Source organism: Vigna angularis, chromosome 3 (genome assembly GCF_016808095.1).
Source record: "Vigna angularis cultivar LongXiaoDou No.4 chromosome 3, ASM1680809v1, whole genome shotgun sequence".
Classification (NCBI taxonomy): Eukaryota; Viridiplantae; Streptophyta; class Magnoliopsida; order Fabales; family Fabaceae; genus Vigna; species Vigna angularis.
This window is the reverse complement of record NC_068972.1, coordinates 3,469,869-3,488,505: the sequence shown is the minus strand read 5'-3', so window position 1 is coordinate 3,488,505 and position 18,637 is coordinate 3,469,869. Positions and strand designations below refer to the sequence as shown.

Here is an 18,637-nt window from a genome sequence, read left to right as displayed (position 1 = left end):
TAGAATAATAAATTAAAAAAAATTCTTCTTCCTTCTTTTTCTCAGTCTCATTTGTTTGGGTGAGCATAAAAATGTCCTGGGAGGGAAAGAGAATTCTTTTTCATGGAATTGTGCAAAGTTGATGTTAAATATTTAATAATATTTATATAACTTTTTGAGAATATATTTATTGTAAATGTTAATTGTTTATTATATTAAATTATGGTATAAAATTAATGTGATATTTTTACTATATTAATATTTTTTTAACTTAAATAAATTCACCTTTTCCATAAAAAAAGTTGTGAAGATATGAAATTTTTTTAGAAAACATTATTAAATTTTCACCATTCCCGTATAAGAAACAATAGTTTTAATTTTTTTATTGTTTTCAATCATTTTTCTTTTTAAACATATTATTACATAAGTGATGTAAAACTTTATATTATGTATTAGGCTGACACATCATATTGATATTAACATTATTAATAAAAATGCAATTTTATAAATCTTTTCTTTCTTCAACTTATCTGAGTTGTCTTTTCAGAATAAAATTATAAAAGACTAGCTAATTCGAGACTACTGATCCATAACTACAAACAAATTGCAGAAATTTATTGATCAATAATTATGTACCTGGATGATTTTCAATTATATTAAATAATTATTTATTAAAAATACTATACAGCATCATTTTCAAATTCAGGACTGAGATATTGAAAATAAAAACATTTAACTGGCCAAATGATCGAATCAGTTATTGATCCTTTATATGGATACACATTTAGAACATCCTCATTAAATTTAAAACAATATACAATCTTGGAGGTATCTGAACAACCACATTAAATTTAAAAAAGAAAATCAATATTTGAAGATGTGACCTCCAGATCACAAGACATCTATCTGGTTATTACACCAAAACTTGTCCCCAAGAAAATGCAAACTATCTGTGTCTGGTAATATGAGATTACTGAACCATATGTTGAATCCTGGTGATGTAAATATTTTAGGCACTTGAGGTTCCTAAAGAAAATATATACATACATGATGTATCAAGAGCATGAAAGTTTAAGCAAACTTAATCTAAACCATGAAATTCAATCAACTACGATTAGTCAAGATTAACTTTCTTATTTCCTCTGGAGTTACCTAATATGCTCCCTCTAAATAACTTCTTGTCTACCAAAATCTTAATTTTGGAACTGCTGCTTTTGATGCCATGAAAACCGAATAAAATGAGTTCTGAACTTTTCTATTTATGAACCAGAGAGGAAAGGAACCTCTGCTAGAGTTGGTAGGGAGATGTTGAGTTTATAAAGTGCTAGATAGGCAACAATACCAGCAGCATAACCTGCAAAAGCAAAGCCACTAATCTGCAAAAAAGTAGATAAATAACTTCTGTTATGAACTACACACACATTTTATCATGTCAAATTACCATGATGTCTGATGTGTACAGTGGGAAATACCTTTCGTAAGTACCAAAAGAAGTCCACCTTTTCCATCCCCATGAACGCAACTCCAGCAGCTGAGCCAATAATTAACATGGAACCTCCAGTTCCGGCACAAAATGCAATCAATTGCCAGAACTCAGAATCTTGAGGGAAAGAGACGACATCATACATTCCCATTGTTGCAGCAACCAATGGAACATTGTCTATTACTGCAGATATGACACCAATAGTACTTGCAATCAGTTCAATGCTAGCAACATGTGAATCAAGGTAGTTTGCTATTTCTCGAAGAATCCCTGCTGCCTCCAGGCTGACAAACACGACGGGTAAAATTGGTAAAATAAAACCAGTTAACATTAATAAATTAGAAATTTCAAGATGTCAAGTAATCACGGTTCATGCAAAATAAAAAGTCTTTCCAGTTCACAGCAATAGAAGGTAAACCGGGAAATATATCCTCTTTCCAGAAGGACTACTGTTGGGAATTCCAACTATACTTTTGGGGTTTCAAAGTTATGTTTGATTAAGTTTTTCTGTGAACACTTGTATAAGAAGCAAACAAGAAGAGAAAAAGTAAACAAGTTTATCTTTTACAAGTTAAAATCAGTTTTTGAAAAGGCTAAATTGGATAGCTTTTAAAAATTGGTTTAAGGGAGAAGTTTATTTTATTTTTTTCTACATTCTGGATAAATTTATCCAAAGTCACAGCAAGTCCTCTTCTATTGACAGGGACATGCTGACATTTTTTTCATTGATTTATACGCATGAACACTCGGAAATAGTCCAAAACTTACCACATCAGAAAGATTAAAATACATTTCCTCATTACCTGCTAACGGACAATAGAATTCCCAGGAAGAATAGTATTCCTTGAGAGTCTATCCTTGAGAGAGCCTGTGGTACTTTTAGCTTCTGCCTTTCAGATTCACCGTAATGGATTGCATCTGTAAGGATCCAAAGCACACCGAGTCCCAGCAGCATTCCCATGTAAGGAGGCAAACCTGTTAGAGCCTTGAAGACTGGGACAAAAATCAAAACTCCTAAACCCACTGAGAAAACAAGCTGTCCTCGAGGAGCAATTTGTTCAGATGCCAAGACATTGGGAGAATTTTGTCCCTTCCCGTTAACTTCGCTGAGCAAAAGAAGAAAAACTAACATTATCTGAACTGTAATATGTCAGAGCTAAATCTCACTATTCAAAATAATCGACCTTTATGGATGGCTTTTTGTTGTGTAAATAGAGTACCTAGTCAGAGACATTAGAGCCAGTGGAACAGCCAGAGAAATTGCTGAAGGTACAAATAAACCCTACAAGTAAAGAAAATGCAATTTTATATACACTCGTTCATTCTGCATTGCACTTAGTTGAATCCAAGTGTTCTTCATGAAATCAAAGATCAGTAACAAAAAATCACACGGGAACAAATATACAACAGATAACCTTCATTGTTTGAACTGTAGATATTTGGCCATGTATCCACAGCATAGTAGTTGTAACATCACCGATAGGAGTCCATGCACCCCCAGCATTTGCTGCTATTACAACAACAGCTCCAAGAATCCTGCCAACAGAATCCAAATCAACAGCCTGATGATTTGATAAAGTGTAGCCAAACCACGGAATAGTTGGAGAATTCCAGAAATTGCAAACTTAGAAGATTCATTCACTCTCTAAACCTTATGCCCTCAAAAACTTTTCTTCTTCTAAAATATCACTAAATACAGATTGCAAATTTATACAAGGCTAACACCATTTCATATCATCTATTAATCACAAGCACTAGGAGGAACTAATAAAGTAAAAAGCTTAAGATTCGTTCCAGGATGAAAAATTGTCCAGATCCCTCAAATGAGAATTGATAATTTTTAAGACAATGAAAAAAAAAAGAAGAGTGTTGCAGTATAAAATTCCCCAGGAAGGAGCAGAGCTGTCAAGTTTATAAATCTAGTGATTGAAACCTTAGGCAATGCACGATGAACCTTCCCAGTCTATCAATACTATTGTATTTTAGAAAATATGGTCACCTTTAATACTTCACCTCATGGCTTGAACATTATACTAGAAGTTAACAAAATAACACACTTACTTTCGGTATTCAGATGGAGGTACTAATTTCCGCAATAGGGAAACCATAACTATGGTAGATGTAAGGTTGTCTAGAACTGAACTGAGAAAAAACGTAACAAATCCAATCTGCAAATTGAACTTAATGTGTCAAATTTCGTTGTTGAGACAGAATAATTACATATTACAAATACAGAAGATTTAGAACTTAGAGTTGGGGAAGGGGATTTGGAGCTTGTCTGGTTCAGTTTATTTTAAAAAATAATTGGTTCATTAATAAACTTTTGAGAGCTTTAAACGAACAATTATTTTCCAAAAGCAATCAAGTAGCAAACGTGCACCAAGCCTTTGACTATTTTTTGTTTGTGATGTCTTTTATTCTTTTAAAATGCCAACATTTAAAAGGATCAAAACTTGAAAAATTGTTGATATTATGCAGCCTAATTGGTACAACATCTTTCTGCGAAAAGGAGCTCTTCAATCTGAGTCCTTTCCTTCTATGTGTATCATCCAAATTTGACCACAAACTGTAGTGTTCAACAACTAACGTAATCATATTTCCACGAACTCTCAATTTGCAAAGAATCTGTAGGAAGCCTTTTTAGTAGGAATGGCCATGCAGGCACAAAGTAGCAAAAGAACTCACCACCCAGAGGAGGAGGCGCGGATTTCGGGTTGTTATATTGTCAGTAACCAGCTTAAATCCTTGATGAGAATCAACAATCTCAACAATGGTCATTGCACCAAGCAAGAAAAATACTATTTCACTGACTTCCGCAGATGCATGTGTAAGCTCTGAAACAGCTATATCAGTTGAAGGAGCCTATATACAAATCCATACAATTAAATAGAAAATAGCAGTGGAAAATCCAATCGGTAAAAAGAAAGAAAGAGGAAGATAAAAACCGACTTCAAAACATATACATATAAACAGATCAGGATCTGGACAGTTGAAGTTCAGCAAGTAAAGGGGTATTGGGATATGATTGAGGCGAGCAAATATTGTCAAGTCACAAGTGTCTATAGCTAACAGATCAGCGGACAAACTACCATTTATGAAGTGGCTGTATTCTGGGATACCATCACTAAGGAGAGCGCAACTGTAGGGTCTGGAAGTTACATTTTTTCTACAACATATTATGTGCATCAATAGCTACCAAAAAAATGTAATCCCCATATGAAAAAACTTCAAGGTAAAATCTATTGTGTAGTTTGAATCAAACCAACTTACATTCCTTAGGTCAAGGAAGTCCCCCTGAATGTTAAAATATTTTCAGAGACTATTGTGTTTGGATAACCAAAGTTAGACCCTTTTTTGACGTGTGAAAAGTTAAGAGGAAGAGGGAGATTGTCCCCATTTACCAAATTCTAGCTTAAAATTATTGCTAAGGTTAGGAGATGGGAGGAGAGAAACTCCTTATTTTTGTATCAAAATATACTGGATGAGATGAGAAAAGCAATTTAGGTTCAAAAGCAATATGAAAACATAACATCCTTTAGTTCACAATTGAATCCGTGCTTCTACATAAAGGCGGAATATGGAAGGGTCATACTTTTGAACATAATGGTACTGGTGCCACATGCATAGAAATTGTCCTTGTTTTAATCCTTGTTAGTGACTCCTTTTCTTTTCCAGAGATGACTAAATGAACACTAAACAATCACTAAGAAAAAAAGTGTGTGGGCATATGGACCAGACACTTGAAATTTTTTTCAATTTTGATTTACACATGCATATACGGGAGTAGATGCATCAAGTGAATTCACGCTGTTTAGTGCCCTACACATTATGAAACAAACAGCAATCTAAATCTCAAAAGTATGACAATGGACACATTAAATCCAGACTGACTCAAAAGTAAAAACAAAAGAAATGTGGACATTTACCCCTAGACTCCGTATCACCCATAAGCCTACAGCCATCACCAGTCCCACGCCACTTTTATTGAAGGCTAGAGATTCTTCAAAAATGATCCCTGCATATCCTAGTACAAATAGCAAAGCCATAGCAAGATCCTGCAGTCCAATGTCATAGAAAACGAATAACGATTACAATATGCATATTTAGAAACGTTTTCCCAAAAGCGTGTACTTCATTGTGAAATGAGCAGCATAAAAATTAAGATAAACCAAGAGAGGACATTGATGAACCTGATTGGTGGCCACCCAAGAATGGTTAATTGCCACTGCTCCAGTTGCAGCTGCTCCTAATATTGCTACAGCTTTGAGCGAATCAGTCTTAGGCTGGTAGCTTTCTTCAAATTCTTGCGAGCTTGTTTCATCGAGTGAACAGAGGGGATCGCAACTTCCAGATTCCGGTGTCAAGTTCTGATACCATTTTTTAAGTGAAGAGCAGTGTGAGCATTATTAACATATAGAAGCAGTTTCTCTAACCTTGTAACAGAACTAATGTGCACTCTTTCCAGATGCACATGTAAACTGACTGAATCACCAAAATTAACCGTTTGATTTTACATTTACTTTCTCTTTTAAGTTCACCCCACCACCATTTTTATTTATACTTTTTGAAAGAACTGGTCAATCCATTAAACACTGCAGTGGTGAAGTTATCTCCTTGATAAAAAAAAGTCATCACATGAAAGAAACAAATTCTAAATAAAGACTGTTGGAATTGAATATTCAATCAATCTACTGCAAATTTCGATCTTTCATGGAAAAGTGAGGCACCCTTGACCCAGATTATGCACCCCAGCATCAGATATCCAATATCGTAAACTATAAAAACAGTGACTAAAAGGGTACTGCTAGAAACTTGGTTACTCAGTCATACAGAAAAGAAGCCTGAACCTGTGACTGTGGACTTTGTTGAGTCTGAAACGAAGAAGATGTAGGGTCCCTGGCCTTATCTTCAGCACGTGCCAATACATTGTGACGGAGCAAAGTGGGAATTGTACCCGTGAATCTGATTCTGCCAGAAGAAGAGCCAAAGAAGGGTGAAGGTTCAACAGTGCTCAGACCATGGAGGGGAAGTTTGGAGTTGCGCAAATTCTGGAACATGGACAAGTGTGTCCCAATTGAAAACGTCGCCATTCGAGCAACACAACCAAATGGGTGTTCTTCCTCACAAAATGAGATTACAAGGCAACAGAGTGAGGGTTGGTCAATGGAGTTTCATGAGTACCAAAAACAACATTTTTACCTGATTATGTTTTGTTTTTCCTTCAACTTGTTTGTAACCTTTTTTCATTCCAAGAACAAGAACCATGATTTTAACATATTCTATGCGCCTTAGCATTGCTCGGTCGCAATGCCAGATATTAATTTTTAAATTTCAAAAAGTACAATTTTTATGGTTACAGAATTATTGTTAATTACCAACTTTTAATATCATAAGTTTATCTCCTTTTTTCTATTATGTATTTTCCATATTCAAATCGACAACACTACTTAAAAACTCAAAAGTCTAATTTTGCTCAACGAAACAATATATCATAAAAAGAATGTGAGTTAATAAACTTAATTGACAATTTAAGAGTTTAGTTACACTTTTCAACTCTTTAATTAAAAGTGTCTAGTTTCATTTGGAAAACAATTATGAATAAACTACTTTTAGCATTTTTACATCATGACTAGGATGACAAAAAAATCTACATCCATATAAACGAATCTGGTACAAGTATTATACTATCTGTATTCACGGATATCCTTTACCTCCAAAAAATAAAAATAAAAATTTAATTTATATTTTATTAAGTTATGTAACATTCTAAATTATATAGAAGCATAAAGTTCACATTTAAATAAAAGAGAACACTTAAAGTAAATTGTAAATAAGGTAGTTAAGCTTACCGTCATCCCAAAATGAGTCATAATTTAAAACTTAAACATACGAGAGTAATTCAAAATACAAGAAATAACTATAAGAATCCTAAGGAGACTAAGCAGCAGCATCATCTTCCTCAAAAGTCTGCTCCAGAGGCACCTCATCCATCTCTGCTCACATCCAAGTGGATGATTATTGCAAAAGAAAAGAATACTCAAGCAAACATAAACACACAAGCAAGGGTGAGCTAGATATAAAAATCATGTTATAGCAGTCACAAACAACATGCAAGTAAAGACAGATACACTACACTACACAAACATGACTTGTTGCACTTAAACTTGACTCGTCCGGACTTAGAATGATTGTCGAGCTATGGCGGGTTATGCACTCGTGGTGGCCTCTACTGCCCATTATCACTCACCTTGGGCCATACTGGAAGCACCCAAGACTAGGACCTCCTGCTACTCCTCACCACATGGATCAATCCTCTCTACTTGAGAATGAAAGACCATTGGAGCGTCAAGAAAACCCCCAAGACTGAGCTACCATGCAAATCATTCTAAACACTAAGGGCATCACCATGAATCTTCTCCCTGAAGATCATGGAATTGCGTCCAACACTATAGGGCACCACCATGTAACCTCCCTTTGATATCCATGGAATTACGTCCATTAACCATACTTTTAAAACCACATACTTTCAATCACTAAACATGTCTCATACATCCACATACCATCAGTTCAATAATATTACTACCATCATCATATGCATCTCAATCATTCCACACGCTCAATTCATCTGAAACAAGAGCAAAAGAGAAAACTGAACCCAAAGGGTTCGCACAGCGCACCCTATTCCCAAGGCGAGACAGGATGGTCTCGCACAGCACACCCCCCCTAATTCGCCATGCAAATTAACACGCAGCATGCATCAGACTTTCAACCTCTCGCATAGCGCACCCAGGTCGCTATGCGAGAGCCTAGATAGAGACCAACCCCCTAAAATTCTCGTTATGCGCCATTCTTCGCTATTCTATTTATTTGGCTAATTTCCCAGGCTAGCAAGAGTCGCAAAGCGACTTCATTCGCTACGCGACTCACCAAACAGAGAGCAACCCTCTGTTATAATTCGCATCGCGCACAGAGTCGCTATGTGAATGCCCTGACAGAGAGCACCTCGCCAGGGCGACTCGCTGAGCGAAAGGCTTCGCTCTGCGAGTCTGCAGATTTGCACAATTCAACCACTCAAAACTCATTCTAACCATTTTGGTGAACTTCTAACACCCCCAACTCGAAGTATATATTGAATTAAACATGTCTGACTGATTCTAACCCTTCCTAACATCTTTTTAAAGTGTTTATGCATTGATTTATACTTGAAAACTGAAAATCTCTCAACCTAGGGGCCCAAATCTAATTCTACCACCTTGAGTCTGATTTTGACCATTTTAGGGGTCCAATTAGGTCCCAATTGACTTGCCTAAGCCACCTAAACTGACCAGAATAATCTGTAATACCCAATGCTCAATTTGACCACCTCAGTTCCTCTAATAAGACCCTAAACACCTTAATTCACTTAAGTGTTGTTCTAATCACCTATTTAACAGACTTCACTTCATTCAACCATTCAATATCAGCCTCAAACCTTATCCATACCAATTCATACGTACAATTCCACAGTTTCACTATTAGATAGGCATTTGAGCAATCGAGTTCACATACAAAATTTCCAATTCCAGAACGAACAACACCCATACATAACAATCCATACATACGTTATTTTCCCACATCAAACAACAATTTATCTCATGCACACCCTAATTTACAGAACATAAAGCAAGATCCAGCTCCCCTTACCTTGGAGTTGAGCAGTACAACCCACTAGAATGCTCTAACAGTGCCTCACACAGCAAGGACCCGACCAAACCCTACAAACCACCACATTGATGGTAGAAAACAGCTCTTAGAGCTAAAACTGAGTGGAAAAACTGAAGAAAATGAAAGCACAAGTCACATGCAACTATAGAGATTGCATGTGCTAGTTCAAGGACAGAGAAGAGCTTGCATGGAGGGACTTACTAGCTTAGAACCCAAAACTGATCGGATGGTTTTGAAGCCCTCTATGTCGCGGACGTTTGAGCACCACCTAAACAGGAATCCACTGGTTCAATGTAAAGAGATTGAAGAGAGAAGGAGGAGAGGTTGTAGAGAGAAGGCAGAGAAAAAGAAGAGCTGAGCTTTTAGAGAGAGTGTGGAGTTGGGTTAATGAACCAGAATGTCTGAAAATGAGCTTTTAAAATGCAAAGTTTTTGATTTCACTAACTTAACTACCCCCATTAACTTTCTCATTATTTTTCAGGTTCTTATAAGTTATATTTAATAAAAATTAATATTAATTTATATTTTATAAGATTAAATTTAATTAAAATTAAATTTTAATTTATATTTTATTTAATTTATATTTTATTTTATATATTTTTTATAATTTTATTTTAATAACTTATAAAAATATATTTTTTAAATATTTGCGGGTATCTGCATATATCCACAAATACTCGCGAGTTTTAAAATATCCGCTGATATTTTTTAAGCGGATATGCATATGTTGGTCAAATAGTGAGTAGATTTTTTTTGTCGAATTAGGTTGTAGGTAGACACTATCTGTGCTAACCCGATCCGTTGTCATCTCTAAACGTGACATTTAAAAAATAGAATTATCTTCTTTACATTTTATTACACCGATTACTTTTTAACTAATTCATTTTTAAATATTTTGAAATTCCTCTTTCACATTTTCTTTTATATATATATATATATATATATATATATATATATATATGAGAGTTTGTGTCTACTTTTTTATAATAATAAATAATAAAAAATATGATTACGAAATTAATTGTTAAAATGAAAAAAAAAATTGTATTAAATTTTACAAAAGAAATACAGAAAATTAATATTTTATTAATTTTTATAATACTATAATTGCATAAAGGAAAAATTTTGCATTTTTTATCAAGGTAATTATTATTTATTATGAGCAGCTATTTTATTAGGATATAAAATTTATAAATCTAATTGTATTTTGAAATTAAAAACACTTAAATAATGCAAAAGAATTATAAAATTAAAATAGTAAGAAAATGTGTAAATCAAAATTCAATTATATATATACCAAGAAAAAGAAAATTATTAAAGAGGCCACGTGGGACTTAAAGGAGTGTGAATGAATGGTTATGGCGTGGAACAAGTATGAGCCACTGACACATCTTCAAACAAAAGTAAGAGATAAAATCCGTAGGCACCGCACAACTGAGATAGTTGCAATTCACCACCATGGCACTTGTTCAACCCTCTGCTTCTCTTACTCTCTCCGTTCGTGGTAATCTCTCTCTCGTCACTTTCTCCTTTGATCAGAAGCAGTATCAAGTTCAATTTTTTAACACTCGGTTAAAATGTGTCGCAGATGCATGTGTTTTCACTGCACCAAAATACCCTCCCACCGCTCACTTTCCTCACAGGAATTTGATTACAACTCGAGCATCATTCATCGCTGGTTCCCCACTCTGTAAGTGTTCTACTTCCCGTGGTTTCTCTTTATAATATCTGCTTACTTTATAATGTGAAAACTGCATTCAATTATGCCCGTGTGACTGAAACCCTTTACGATAATTACTTCCCTTGACTTCAAAATTGAATGCTCCCCGGTAACTTGGAAATCTTTGCTTCTTCCTTCTTCCTTTTTTCAGATGTTATTCCAACCAAAGGATCTTTTTTCTTTTTTTTGCATCAGTTTGTTGAGATTCAGGATAAATTAGAAGTCTTTGTGGGGTAGTCTATCTTAGAATTTCATAGTATGCGGGCTGCGAATTGAACGAAAACATGCTCATAAAATTTTGCAGTTGGAGGGTTACTATATCCCACTGCTTCCTTGGTTAATACTTAACATATTTTTTGGACCCTAGACTTGATTTTAGCCGTTGAGTTCTACTGCGAAATCTGGTATTTTCTATTTTTTGAAGATCGCATTAGTTAAGCCTGTGAAATAGCTCATTTTAAGCAACAGTGGAAGATGGTAATGCTAATGCACAAATGCTATCTGAAACTATTGCTTTTGATTTTTATTTTTTATTTGTTATAAACTTGCAACATTGTTTCACATCTGTAAAGCTTCTTATTTTAGATAGACTGTATGAGTTAAGCCTGTGAACTAGCTTATTTGAAGCAGCTGTAAAAGATGGTAGTGGTACAAATGCTATGTGAAACTGTTGATGCATTCGTTGAGGATTGTTGCCTTTATTTTCCTTTTGGTTTTGCCACTTTCTTATGGTCAGTTCTTAAATTGTCCTAAAACTCTTTTAAAACTGGAAGCTTTTTGGATGTGTAGTTTCCTCCATGTGTTTATGACGCAAATTATGTTATTTTCTTCCTTTAATGGGTTTGGGGAGAGAATGAAACTAAAGTAACGTTGAAATAAAATAAGGTCCCTATTACATGGCTAAGTATTGTTTGACTTGCATCTAGTGATTCGAAAGAATCATGGAAGGAAGCCCACATGCAAAGCAATGCCTGTTTCGATACGATGTGAGCAAAGCACCCAGCAAGGGAACAGTTTGGATGTGTGGCTAGGCCGGCTAGCCATGGTTGGCTTTGCAGTAGCCATCACTGTTGAAATTGCCACTGGGAAGGGACTCCTAGAGGTATGATACAGTATACTCTATGTAGTAACTGGTGGATTATTACTTCAGGCATGACTTGGACCGCTAGCACTTGTCTACATATTTGAGTCATGATCCAATTTATGATTTTCATCAAATGATTAACCCTTTTTATAACCTCCACACCTGTCAAAAGTTTACTTTGATGTTCTTACTGTAATATGCCTAATTTTTATCTCTCTTTTTCTCTAAATTTATTGTATTTATGACATCCAGTAAATTCAGCTGAAGTGTTTGGAAATAAATTAATAATCTAATGTTGACAACAGTTCATGATGTTTTAAAACATTCAAGCTCACAATCATGGTTGTGAGTTCACATACATTTCTGTGAATCTTAAACGAAATAGAATTATTTAATGTTTTGAGCTTCAAAGTGAATGCAACTCACTGAAAACTTACATAAGTTTACAGAGCTCAATGCTTCTTACTCCTCTTTCTACCTCTCCACCCATTCTAAAATAATATTATGACACATCTGTTGCAAAAAGAATAAAAGTATTTTTGTACCTTGATTATGCAGAACTTTGGACTAGCAACGCCCCTTCCTACAGTTGCCCTCGCAGTAACAGCACTTGTGGGTGTCTTGACAGCAGTTTTTATCTTCCAGTCAGCCTCGAAGAATTGATCACATATTTAGACTCGTCGTACTTGTTGTAAATTATGAAGCTCAGAGGTTTCGTTTGTTGGAGATAAAATTTCATCATTCTTTTTCTGTATTATTTGATGAAAAAATTAATTGGCATTGAAGCATGAAAAGTCACAAATGTCAAAGTATGACAATCCACTTAGATGTGTCTATCAGATGAACTTTCTCACCATACATATAGATCAAAGTATAAAAATTCTCTTTCTTCAGGTCCATTTTGCTTGCACAGTTCCATCGGTAAGAACATATCCCCGACTGGCAAAGAGGTTCTTACACGAGTGTGAATGGAGGATTTAGTAGGTCTTCATTCATCTCAGGGATGAAAACAATTCCGTAGAACCTAAAAGTGGGGAAAACAAAGCTGTCAAATACGATATCTGACTTATAAAAGAGGAGTGGGAAAGATAGCAGGGTCTCCTTTAGACTTCCCTGACATTGAATACCAGTGATAATGTGTTCTGTGATGGATCAGGTTTTAATTTGTTGAGTAAAGAAAATAGAAAAGGAGCATTGAATTGATTGGCTATTCAACAATTTTTCGAACAAGGAAGCCTGACATGATCCTGGTCATATTTCCTTTAACAAATATTAACCATAGTTATGCACATTATTAACTCCCACCCACAGATGGCCTTCCTAGTTTTAAACAAACATTATCTAATACCAGAAAAGAAAATACTTTTCTGAACAATTTTTAAAATCCTCACTAGTCAAAGGTGGTGGCGAAAAATGAATTTGAAACGTTAGATGCATTAGTTATCGAGCGATAGTCCCAATCTCAATTTGAAACAGTTTTTCTCTTCTTTTTAGGAAACTTCAATATGTGAGAAGTTTCACTGTTCCTAATCCCAGAAACAAGTCACTCACCACGGTTAATTATTGGAATGTGAATTTAAGTCCCACGTTAGTTACAAATATGCAAGAGAACAACACATAAGAAAAAAAAAACTCACAAATTTATTATTTTATGATTTTAAATTGAATGTGGTACACAGTTCTTTATATGGATTTATTCATTCATTGCCAATTTTTACTTTGAAAATGTTGGTTTCGTCAAAGACTTTGAAAAGTTTGTCATCATTGGTCAAACGGTTTGTTTGTTGTTTAATCTTTAAACATTAACTTAATGTGTCTTTCACACCACAACAAATTATCTAAGTGGGAGAAAAATAGAAGTATTATGGAGATGACAATCTATATGAGAAAGATTCGTCAAAGACGTTGTGGATAGAGGCTACAAATACTGTTGTACTTTTGTTGAATAGGTTGTGAACCAGAGTTTTGAATACAAAAAACTCGATTTAAAAGTAATTTGGGTTCAAACCTTTAAATATTTGAAAATCTTTAGCTGTATTTGTTTCCTTTTTGTTCCACGGGTTAAAAGAAACAAATTTGACAAACAGGCTGAACCCAAAGTTTTCATTCGACATAACATCACTGCCAAAGCTTGCAGAATTTTCCAATCACATAATGCAAAACCCCTTGTAAGTAGAGATGTCAAATTCATGGAAGATAAAAAATGAAAATGGAAAGAAATAATATGGAGACAAGAAATCTCAAGGTTTCTTGATGATGATGATGACATTCCTGTCAGAGGTATAATATTTTTATCTAAGATAAACTGCAATGAGGTTATCTTAAAACATGTAGAATTTAATGAAAGTTGTGAAGGATAACAGTGAAATAAAGCTACGTAGGAAGAGCTTAAAATGATTGAAAAATGATACATGGGAGATGGTGGAAAACCCTCAACACAAACAACCTATAGGATTTAAACGGGTTTATGCAAATGTTTCTATAAACAATATAAGGCACAGTCAAAGGATTTGCTCAAGTGTTTGGGATAGATTCTTTAGAAACATTTTCTCCTGTTACAAACCTTGATACAATCAGAATGTTGTTTCTTTTGCACGCACAAAAATGATGGAATATCTACGTTTAAATGCAAAGTGTAAATGGTTATTTGTAGGAAGAGATATTTGTAAAGCAACCGGAAGGATTTACAGTTAATGAACAAGAAGACAGTGTGTGAACATCGATGCCTCTTATTCTCTGAAGTTTAAACTTCATGAATACTTTCATAGTGGCTAGGCAAGTTGTGTTAATGACATGAGAAACACTTGTGGTTGTTGTTTTTCTTTTGGTTTTCGAGTTTTTTCTTTATGTCCTAGGTAGAAAGATGTTATAGCTCAATCAAGTATAAAAACAAAATATGTAGTTGTTGCTACTACTGCAGTGAATCAGACTTTTTGAATAAAAAATCATGTCAGATTGACATATGAAACAAGAAGATAGTAAACAAATTTTCGTGGATAATCAAGCTGCAACTTCAATTGTCAATGATCCCGTATTTCATGAAAAAATTAAACATTTTAAGATAGAACCTTTTGTCCTAAGAGAATTTCAAAAATAAGAAGTGAAATTACTATACTGCAAAAACAAATAATCAAAGTACTAACAGATAATTCGAGTACTTGATGTTTTACATAAGTAATATGATTATGGAAAGACCTTCCCAAAAAGCAGATAATTATAGCAGCCACACAAGGACTAAATTTCCATAGATTGTAGTCCAGTTGAAGCCTTTGATTTCTTCTTCTTCTTGGATCCATTTTTGTTCACTTTTTTCTTAGGCTGTTCCTCTACAACTGGTTGTGTCTTCTGTAAGTAATGCTGAATGGCGGACAGGGGATCTGCTTGAAAGCTAGGATCCTTAAGAACTGCAGAAACTCGATCTCTTTCCCTCAACCTAATGAGCAAGCACAATGGGTTACAAATACAATTATACATATCAAATGAGAAGTTGGCAATACAATATTGAATGATGATGAGAAACACTCACACCAACGTCTGTCTTGATTTACAATTAAGTTTGGAGTCATTCTCACGACCTGGTTTCTTTGATGCCCTCACTTCAGGAAGGGACTCTAAAAGTGAAGATAGGTTATATGCCTTCAATTTATTTTGCCGTCTTTGTTGTTTGCTCTTTTTCTGATAGAAGACCACAATATTTCATAAAATCAACAACATTAATAAAATCTATAAAAGTACTGGAGCATGTATCTCTCAAAAAACATGATTCAGTTGGTACAACAGCGCAGCAATCATATCTTCAGAACATAAGAGATGAATCATTAGTTCAAGATAGTTCAAAAAAGATATATCATAAGAGATATCACCTTGGAACATAGAAGTGTATAAAGTCTTCTTTTAAACAGAGAAAACATGAAAAATATTATGCTTTTATAAAATTCTATTGATATCAAATATAAACAGTGCCTTGTAAATCAATATTAGACATGTAACCAATGCATTCAGTGCCTTGTAAAACAACATTATCACCACATACTTTCAAAGAGTACAAATGATTTCTAAAAAATGAAACTAAGAAACTCCTGTTACTAATTGTTAGTTATATTAGTTGATATTACTCAGTTGGTTTCCATTACACTCTTAGCAATACATATAGTGCCCTCCTGTTTCATCATTTTTTATTTTAATCAACATTACAAGCAACGTATGGAACTCCTCTCAATGTTATTTGAGTTCTGTGACTTCTTGTCAAATCACATAGGTGTTAACTGCACACCAAACAATATTTTGATATCCTCTGAATATTTCTTTCAGCAAAATTAAAAGAATACTTAATTATGAGTGACAGAGAGAGGAAAGAGTGTCCAGTTATTTGTACAGCACAATACAGTTATTAAGCCATTACATTAAAACCTATAACAAAGCAATTGAAGTCCTTCCACTGTTCAATCAATCCAACTTGAGACCATAATAATAGAGTTGAAATAAAATTCTCACCTTCAAAATAGACTTTTGGGCACTCAAGGAGGCAACAGCATCTTTCACCTCTGCAATAACAAATGGGATTCGATCAGAAAGAGTTGAAACTTAGAACAGAAATTGACACCTAACAACAGCAAAGAAAACAGATACAACAATACCCAGCATTTTATTTAATTTTCTCAATAAACTTATTAAATAGTTTTTGCTGTATTGTTAAAAAAAAAAAAAAGTAGAAAAAGCATTCAGAAATTAATCCGGGAACATACTGGAATAAAATTGAAGCTTCTTCTCGAAGCTGTGGTCGGACTTTGAATCAGACCTGTACATGGGAGAACAGTTATTAGAAACTGAAACTGAAAAAAAGGGGGGGGGGGAGAGAGAACTGGAAGAAAGGGACGAAGAGGAAAGGTACTAACTTTTTCTTGCCCATTGCAAAACAGATAAGACGGTGTAGTTTTGGCGTTTAGGGTCTCTCTCCGGTGAATGATCTCAACTCAACTCTTCCCTAGAGGCCCCAAATGATCTCACCACTGCAAAATGCACTTCAAATAGCAATTACTTCAGCATTACTATCCTATGGAAACCGGGTCGGGTCGAGTCAGATGCTATTCATTACCTGACTAAAAAAAGTTTAATCTGTTACTCGTGTAGGATCTATATTTAAAAAATATGCAAATTTTAAAAACTTCTAGATATTGATAAAAAATATATATAATTTTAAAATAAAATTAAAAATATATAAAATAAAATTTGAACAAAATTTTAATGTTAATTTAATAAAATATAATTAAATTTTAATTTCATTTAATTCAATAAAATATAAATTAAATTTTAATTAAAATAATAAATATTTACCTATAATACTCATATCAATTCAATTTATAATATTAAAATATTTGTTATATGTCACAGTAGGTATTTACATATATCAACCATTTTATGATAAATTTTATTGAGCAATATTAAATATGAACATTTTTGTTATCAATCATTGAGTGTTAAAAAAATTGCATAATCAGCATCAAACCATTTATATAAAGCCAGCATATTTACATATACACCTTATTGGTACTTACACCAATTTGATGAATCCAACTGCACAATTATTACTGAGTGGTGAAATTTCTAGTGCTTAGTTTAACTGTTGTTTAATTGGAGTGTGATTTGGAAATAGGACATAATTTTCTGCATTCTTAGTTTTCTTAGGCTGCATCTAATGAATGACACAAACAAATAAAAAGTAGAGAAAAATGAAATCAGGATTATGTTGTAGTCTTGGTTGGTTAGGATACTCGGCTCTCACCCGAGAGACCCGGGTTCAAGTCCCGGCAATGGAATTTAATTTTTTGCACTCTTTTGACAGTAACTTACTTTTGGCTTTTTATTTACATTCTAGTTTTATATAAAATTTTAAATCATATCTTTTATTGTTTTAGTAATGTTACTTATGATATAAAACATAAGCTATTTCATGAAAATAAAAACAAATTATACTTTATTGTAAAATAGATATTGCTTCTATTTTTTTTAAATGTTAAAATTATCATGATATTATTACAAAGAGATTAAAAATTATAAAGTTAATATTTTTATTAATGTATGTACTTGTTAAGAAACATAACAATATTTAAATTCCTCTATCCTTCTGTTACTGTTACTGTGGGATAAATGTATATTAACATCATATTTATTTTATGAAGTGTTAGTTCACCTCTATGACAAAAAAAAATTATAAAGATCAATAGATAATTAGATGTTTTATGTAAGACAGGCAAATAAATAATAAAAAAGAAATAGGTTATGAATATAACGATTTTCAAATTTAAGAATGAAATTGGGAGTGAATTGTAAGTGGACCAATTTTTTGCTTTCTAAATAATTATACATTACTCTAACAATATTTGTGCCAGTATTTTTAAACACATTAAAATGCATTATTAGTTGAAATATAGTTTAGATTTAATCTCTTAGATCTTGAGTTTTTTTTTCTCCTCTATATATTGAGCATTTATTTCAGAGATCTTTGTTTTGAAAATTTGAGTTTCTTGATTTGAAAAAAAAATTATGTAAAATATTTTTAATTTGTATAAACTGATTGCATAAGAATTTTTACACCATCAAATTTCTACAAATTATCCAATTTTAATGAAATTTTACATTAAGACTTAAAAAATCATATGAATAACTA

The 18,637-nt window shown here is 33.5% G+C and overlaps 3 protein-coding genes across 7 annotated transcripts; 1 reads left to right on the top strand and 2 right to left on the bottom strand.

Annotated features, from left to right (window-relative positions):
• Positions 1–716: 716 nt before the first annotated feature.
• Positions 717–9,537, bottom strand: LOC108322575 (sodium/proton antiporter 2). 4 transcript variants are annotated; one of them, XM_052874863.1, is made up of 12 exons: positions 9,368–9,537; positions 9,146–9,216; positions 6,310–6,578; positions 5,653–5,829; positions 5,389–5,517; positions 4,148–4,324; positions 3,524–3,630; positions 2,878–2,998; positions 2,683–2,744; positions 2,266–2,568; positions 1,452–1,746; positions 717–1,355 (listed from the first exon to the last, which is right to left on the bottom strand). In XM_052874863.1, exons 3-12 carry the CDS (start codon positions 6,550–6,552, stop codon positions 1,239–1,241), a joined length of 1,731 nt encoding a protein of 576 aa, XP_052730823.1. In that variant the 5' UTR covers positions 6,553–6,578; positions 9,146–9,216; positions 9,368–9,537; the 3' UTR covers positions 717–1,238. The 4 variants fall into 4 exon arrangements, 3 of the variants coding, with proteins under 3 accessions (XP_052730823.1, XP_017410200.1, XP_052730822.1); XR_008247801.1 differs by lacking the exons at positions 9,146–9,216; positions 9,368–9,537 and having other exon boundaries at positions 717–1,005; positions 1,132–1,355; positions 6,310–6,760; XM_017554711.2 differs by lacking the exons at positions 9,146–9,216; positions 9,368–9,537 and adding an exon at positions 6,662–6,762.
• Positions 9,538–10,521: 984 nt separating this feature from the next.
• LOC108322567 (stress enhanced protein 1, chloroplastic) lies at positions 10,522–12,869 on the top strand. 2 transcript variants are annotated; one of them, XM_017554702.2, is made up of 4 exons: positions 10,522–10,670; positions 10,755–10,856; positions 11,813–11,988; positions 12,529–12,869. In XM_017554702.2, exons 1-4 carry the CDS (start codon positions 10,625–10,627, stop codon positions 12,631–12,633), a joined length of 429 nt encoding a protein of 142 aa, XP_017410191.1. In that variant the 5' UTR covers positions 10,522–10,624; the 3' UTR covers positions 12,634–12,869. The 2 variants fall into 2 exon arrangements, with proteins under 2 accessions (XP_017410191.1, XP_052730821.1); XM_052874861.1 differs by having other exon boundaries at positions 10,559–10,667.
• A 2,113-nt stretch (positions 12,870–14,982) lies between these two features.
• LOC108322571 (uncharacterized) lies at positions 14,983–17,021 on the bottom strand. Its single transcript, XM_052874860.1, has 5 exons — positions 16,866–17,021; positions 16,716–16,768; positions 16,465–16,514; positions 15,497–15,645; positions 14,983–15,403 (listed from the first exon to the last, which is right to left on the bottom strand). The coding sequence occupies exons 1-5, from the start codon at positions 16,877–16,879 to the stop codon at positions 15,205–15,207; spliced, it is 465 nt and encodes a 154-aa protein (XP_052730820.1). The 5' UTR covers positions 16,880–17,021; the 3' UTR covers positions 14,983–15,204.
• Positions 17,022–18,637: the final 1,616 nt, after the last annotated feature.

Bases quoted from the DNA above. Each gene is read 5' to 3' on its own strand.
- LOC108322571 (XM_052874860.1), bottom strand. The intron at 16,515-16,715 runs GTATGTTCCCGG...TTGTTATTGCAG, and splicing joins GAAGCTTCAATTTTATTCCA to AGGTGAAAGATGCTGTTGCC. The intron at 15,404-15,496 runs GTGAGTGTTTCT...CTTGCTCATTAG, and splicing joins AAATCAAGACAGACGTTGGT to GTTGAGGGAAAGAGATCGAG.
- LOC108322567 (XM_017554702.2), top strand. From the start codon at position 10,625: ATGGCACTTGTTCAACCCTCTGCTTCTCTTACTCTCTCCGTTCGTG. The intron at 10,671-10,754 runs GTAATCTCTCTC...AATGTGTCGCAG, and splicing joins TCTTACTCTCTCCGTTCGTG to ATGCATGTGTTTTCACTGCA. The intron at 10,857-11,812 runs GTAAGTGTTCTA...ACTTGCATCTAG, and splicing joins CATCGCTGGTTCCCCACTCT to TGATTCGAAAGAATCATGGA.
- LOC108322575 (XM_052874863.1), bottom strand. From the start codon at position 6,552: ATGGCGACGTTTTCAATTGGGACACACTTGTCCATGTTCCAGAATTTG. The intron at 5,518-5,652 runs GTTCATCAATGT...ATTGGACTGCAG, and splicing joins CTTGGGTGGCCACCAATCAG to GATCTTGCTATGGCTTTGCT. The intron at 1,356-1,451 runs GTATTTCCCACT...ACTTTTTTGCAG, and splicing joins TCTTTTGGTACTTACGAAAG to ATTAGTGGCTTTGCTTTTGC.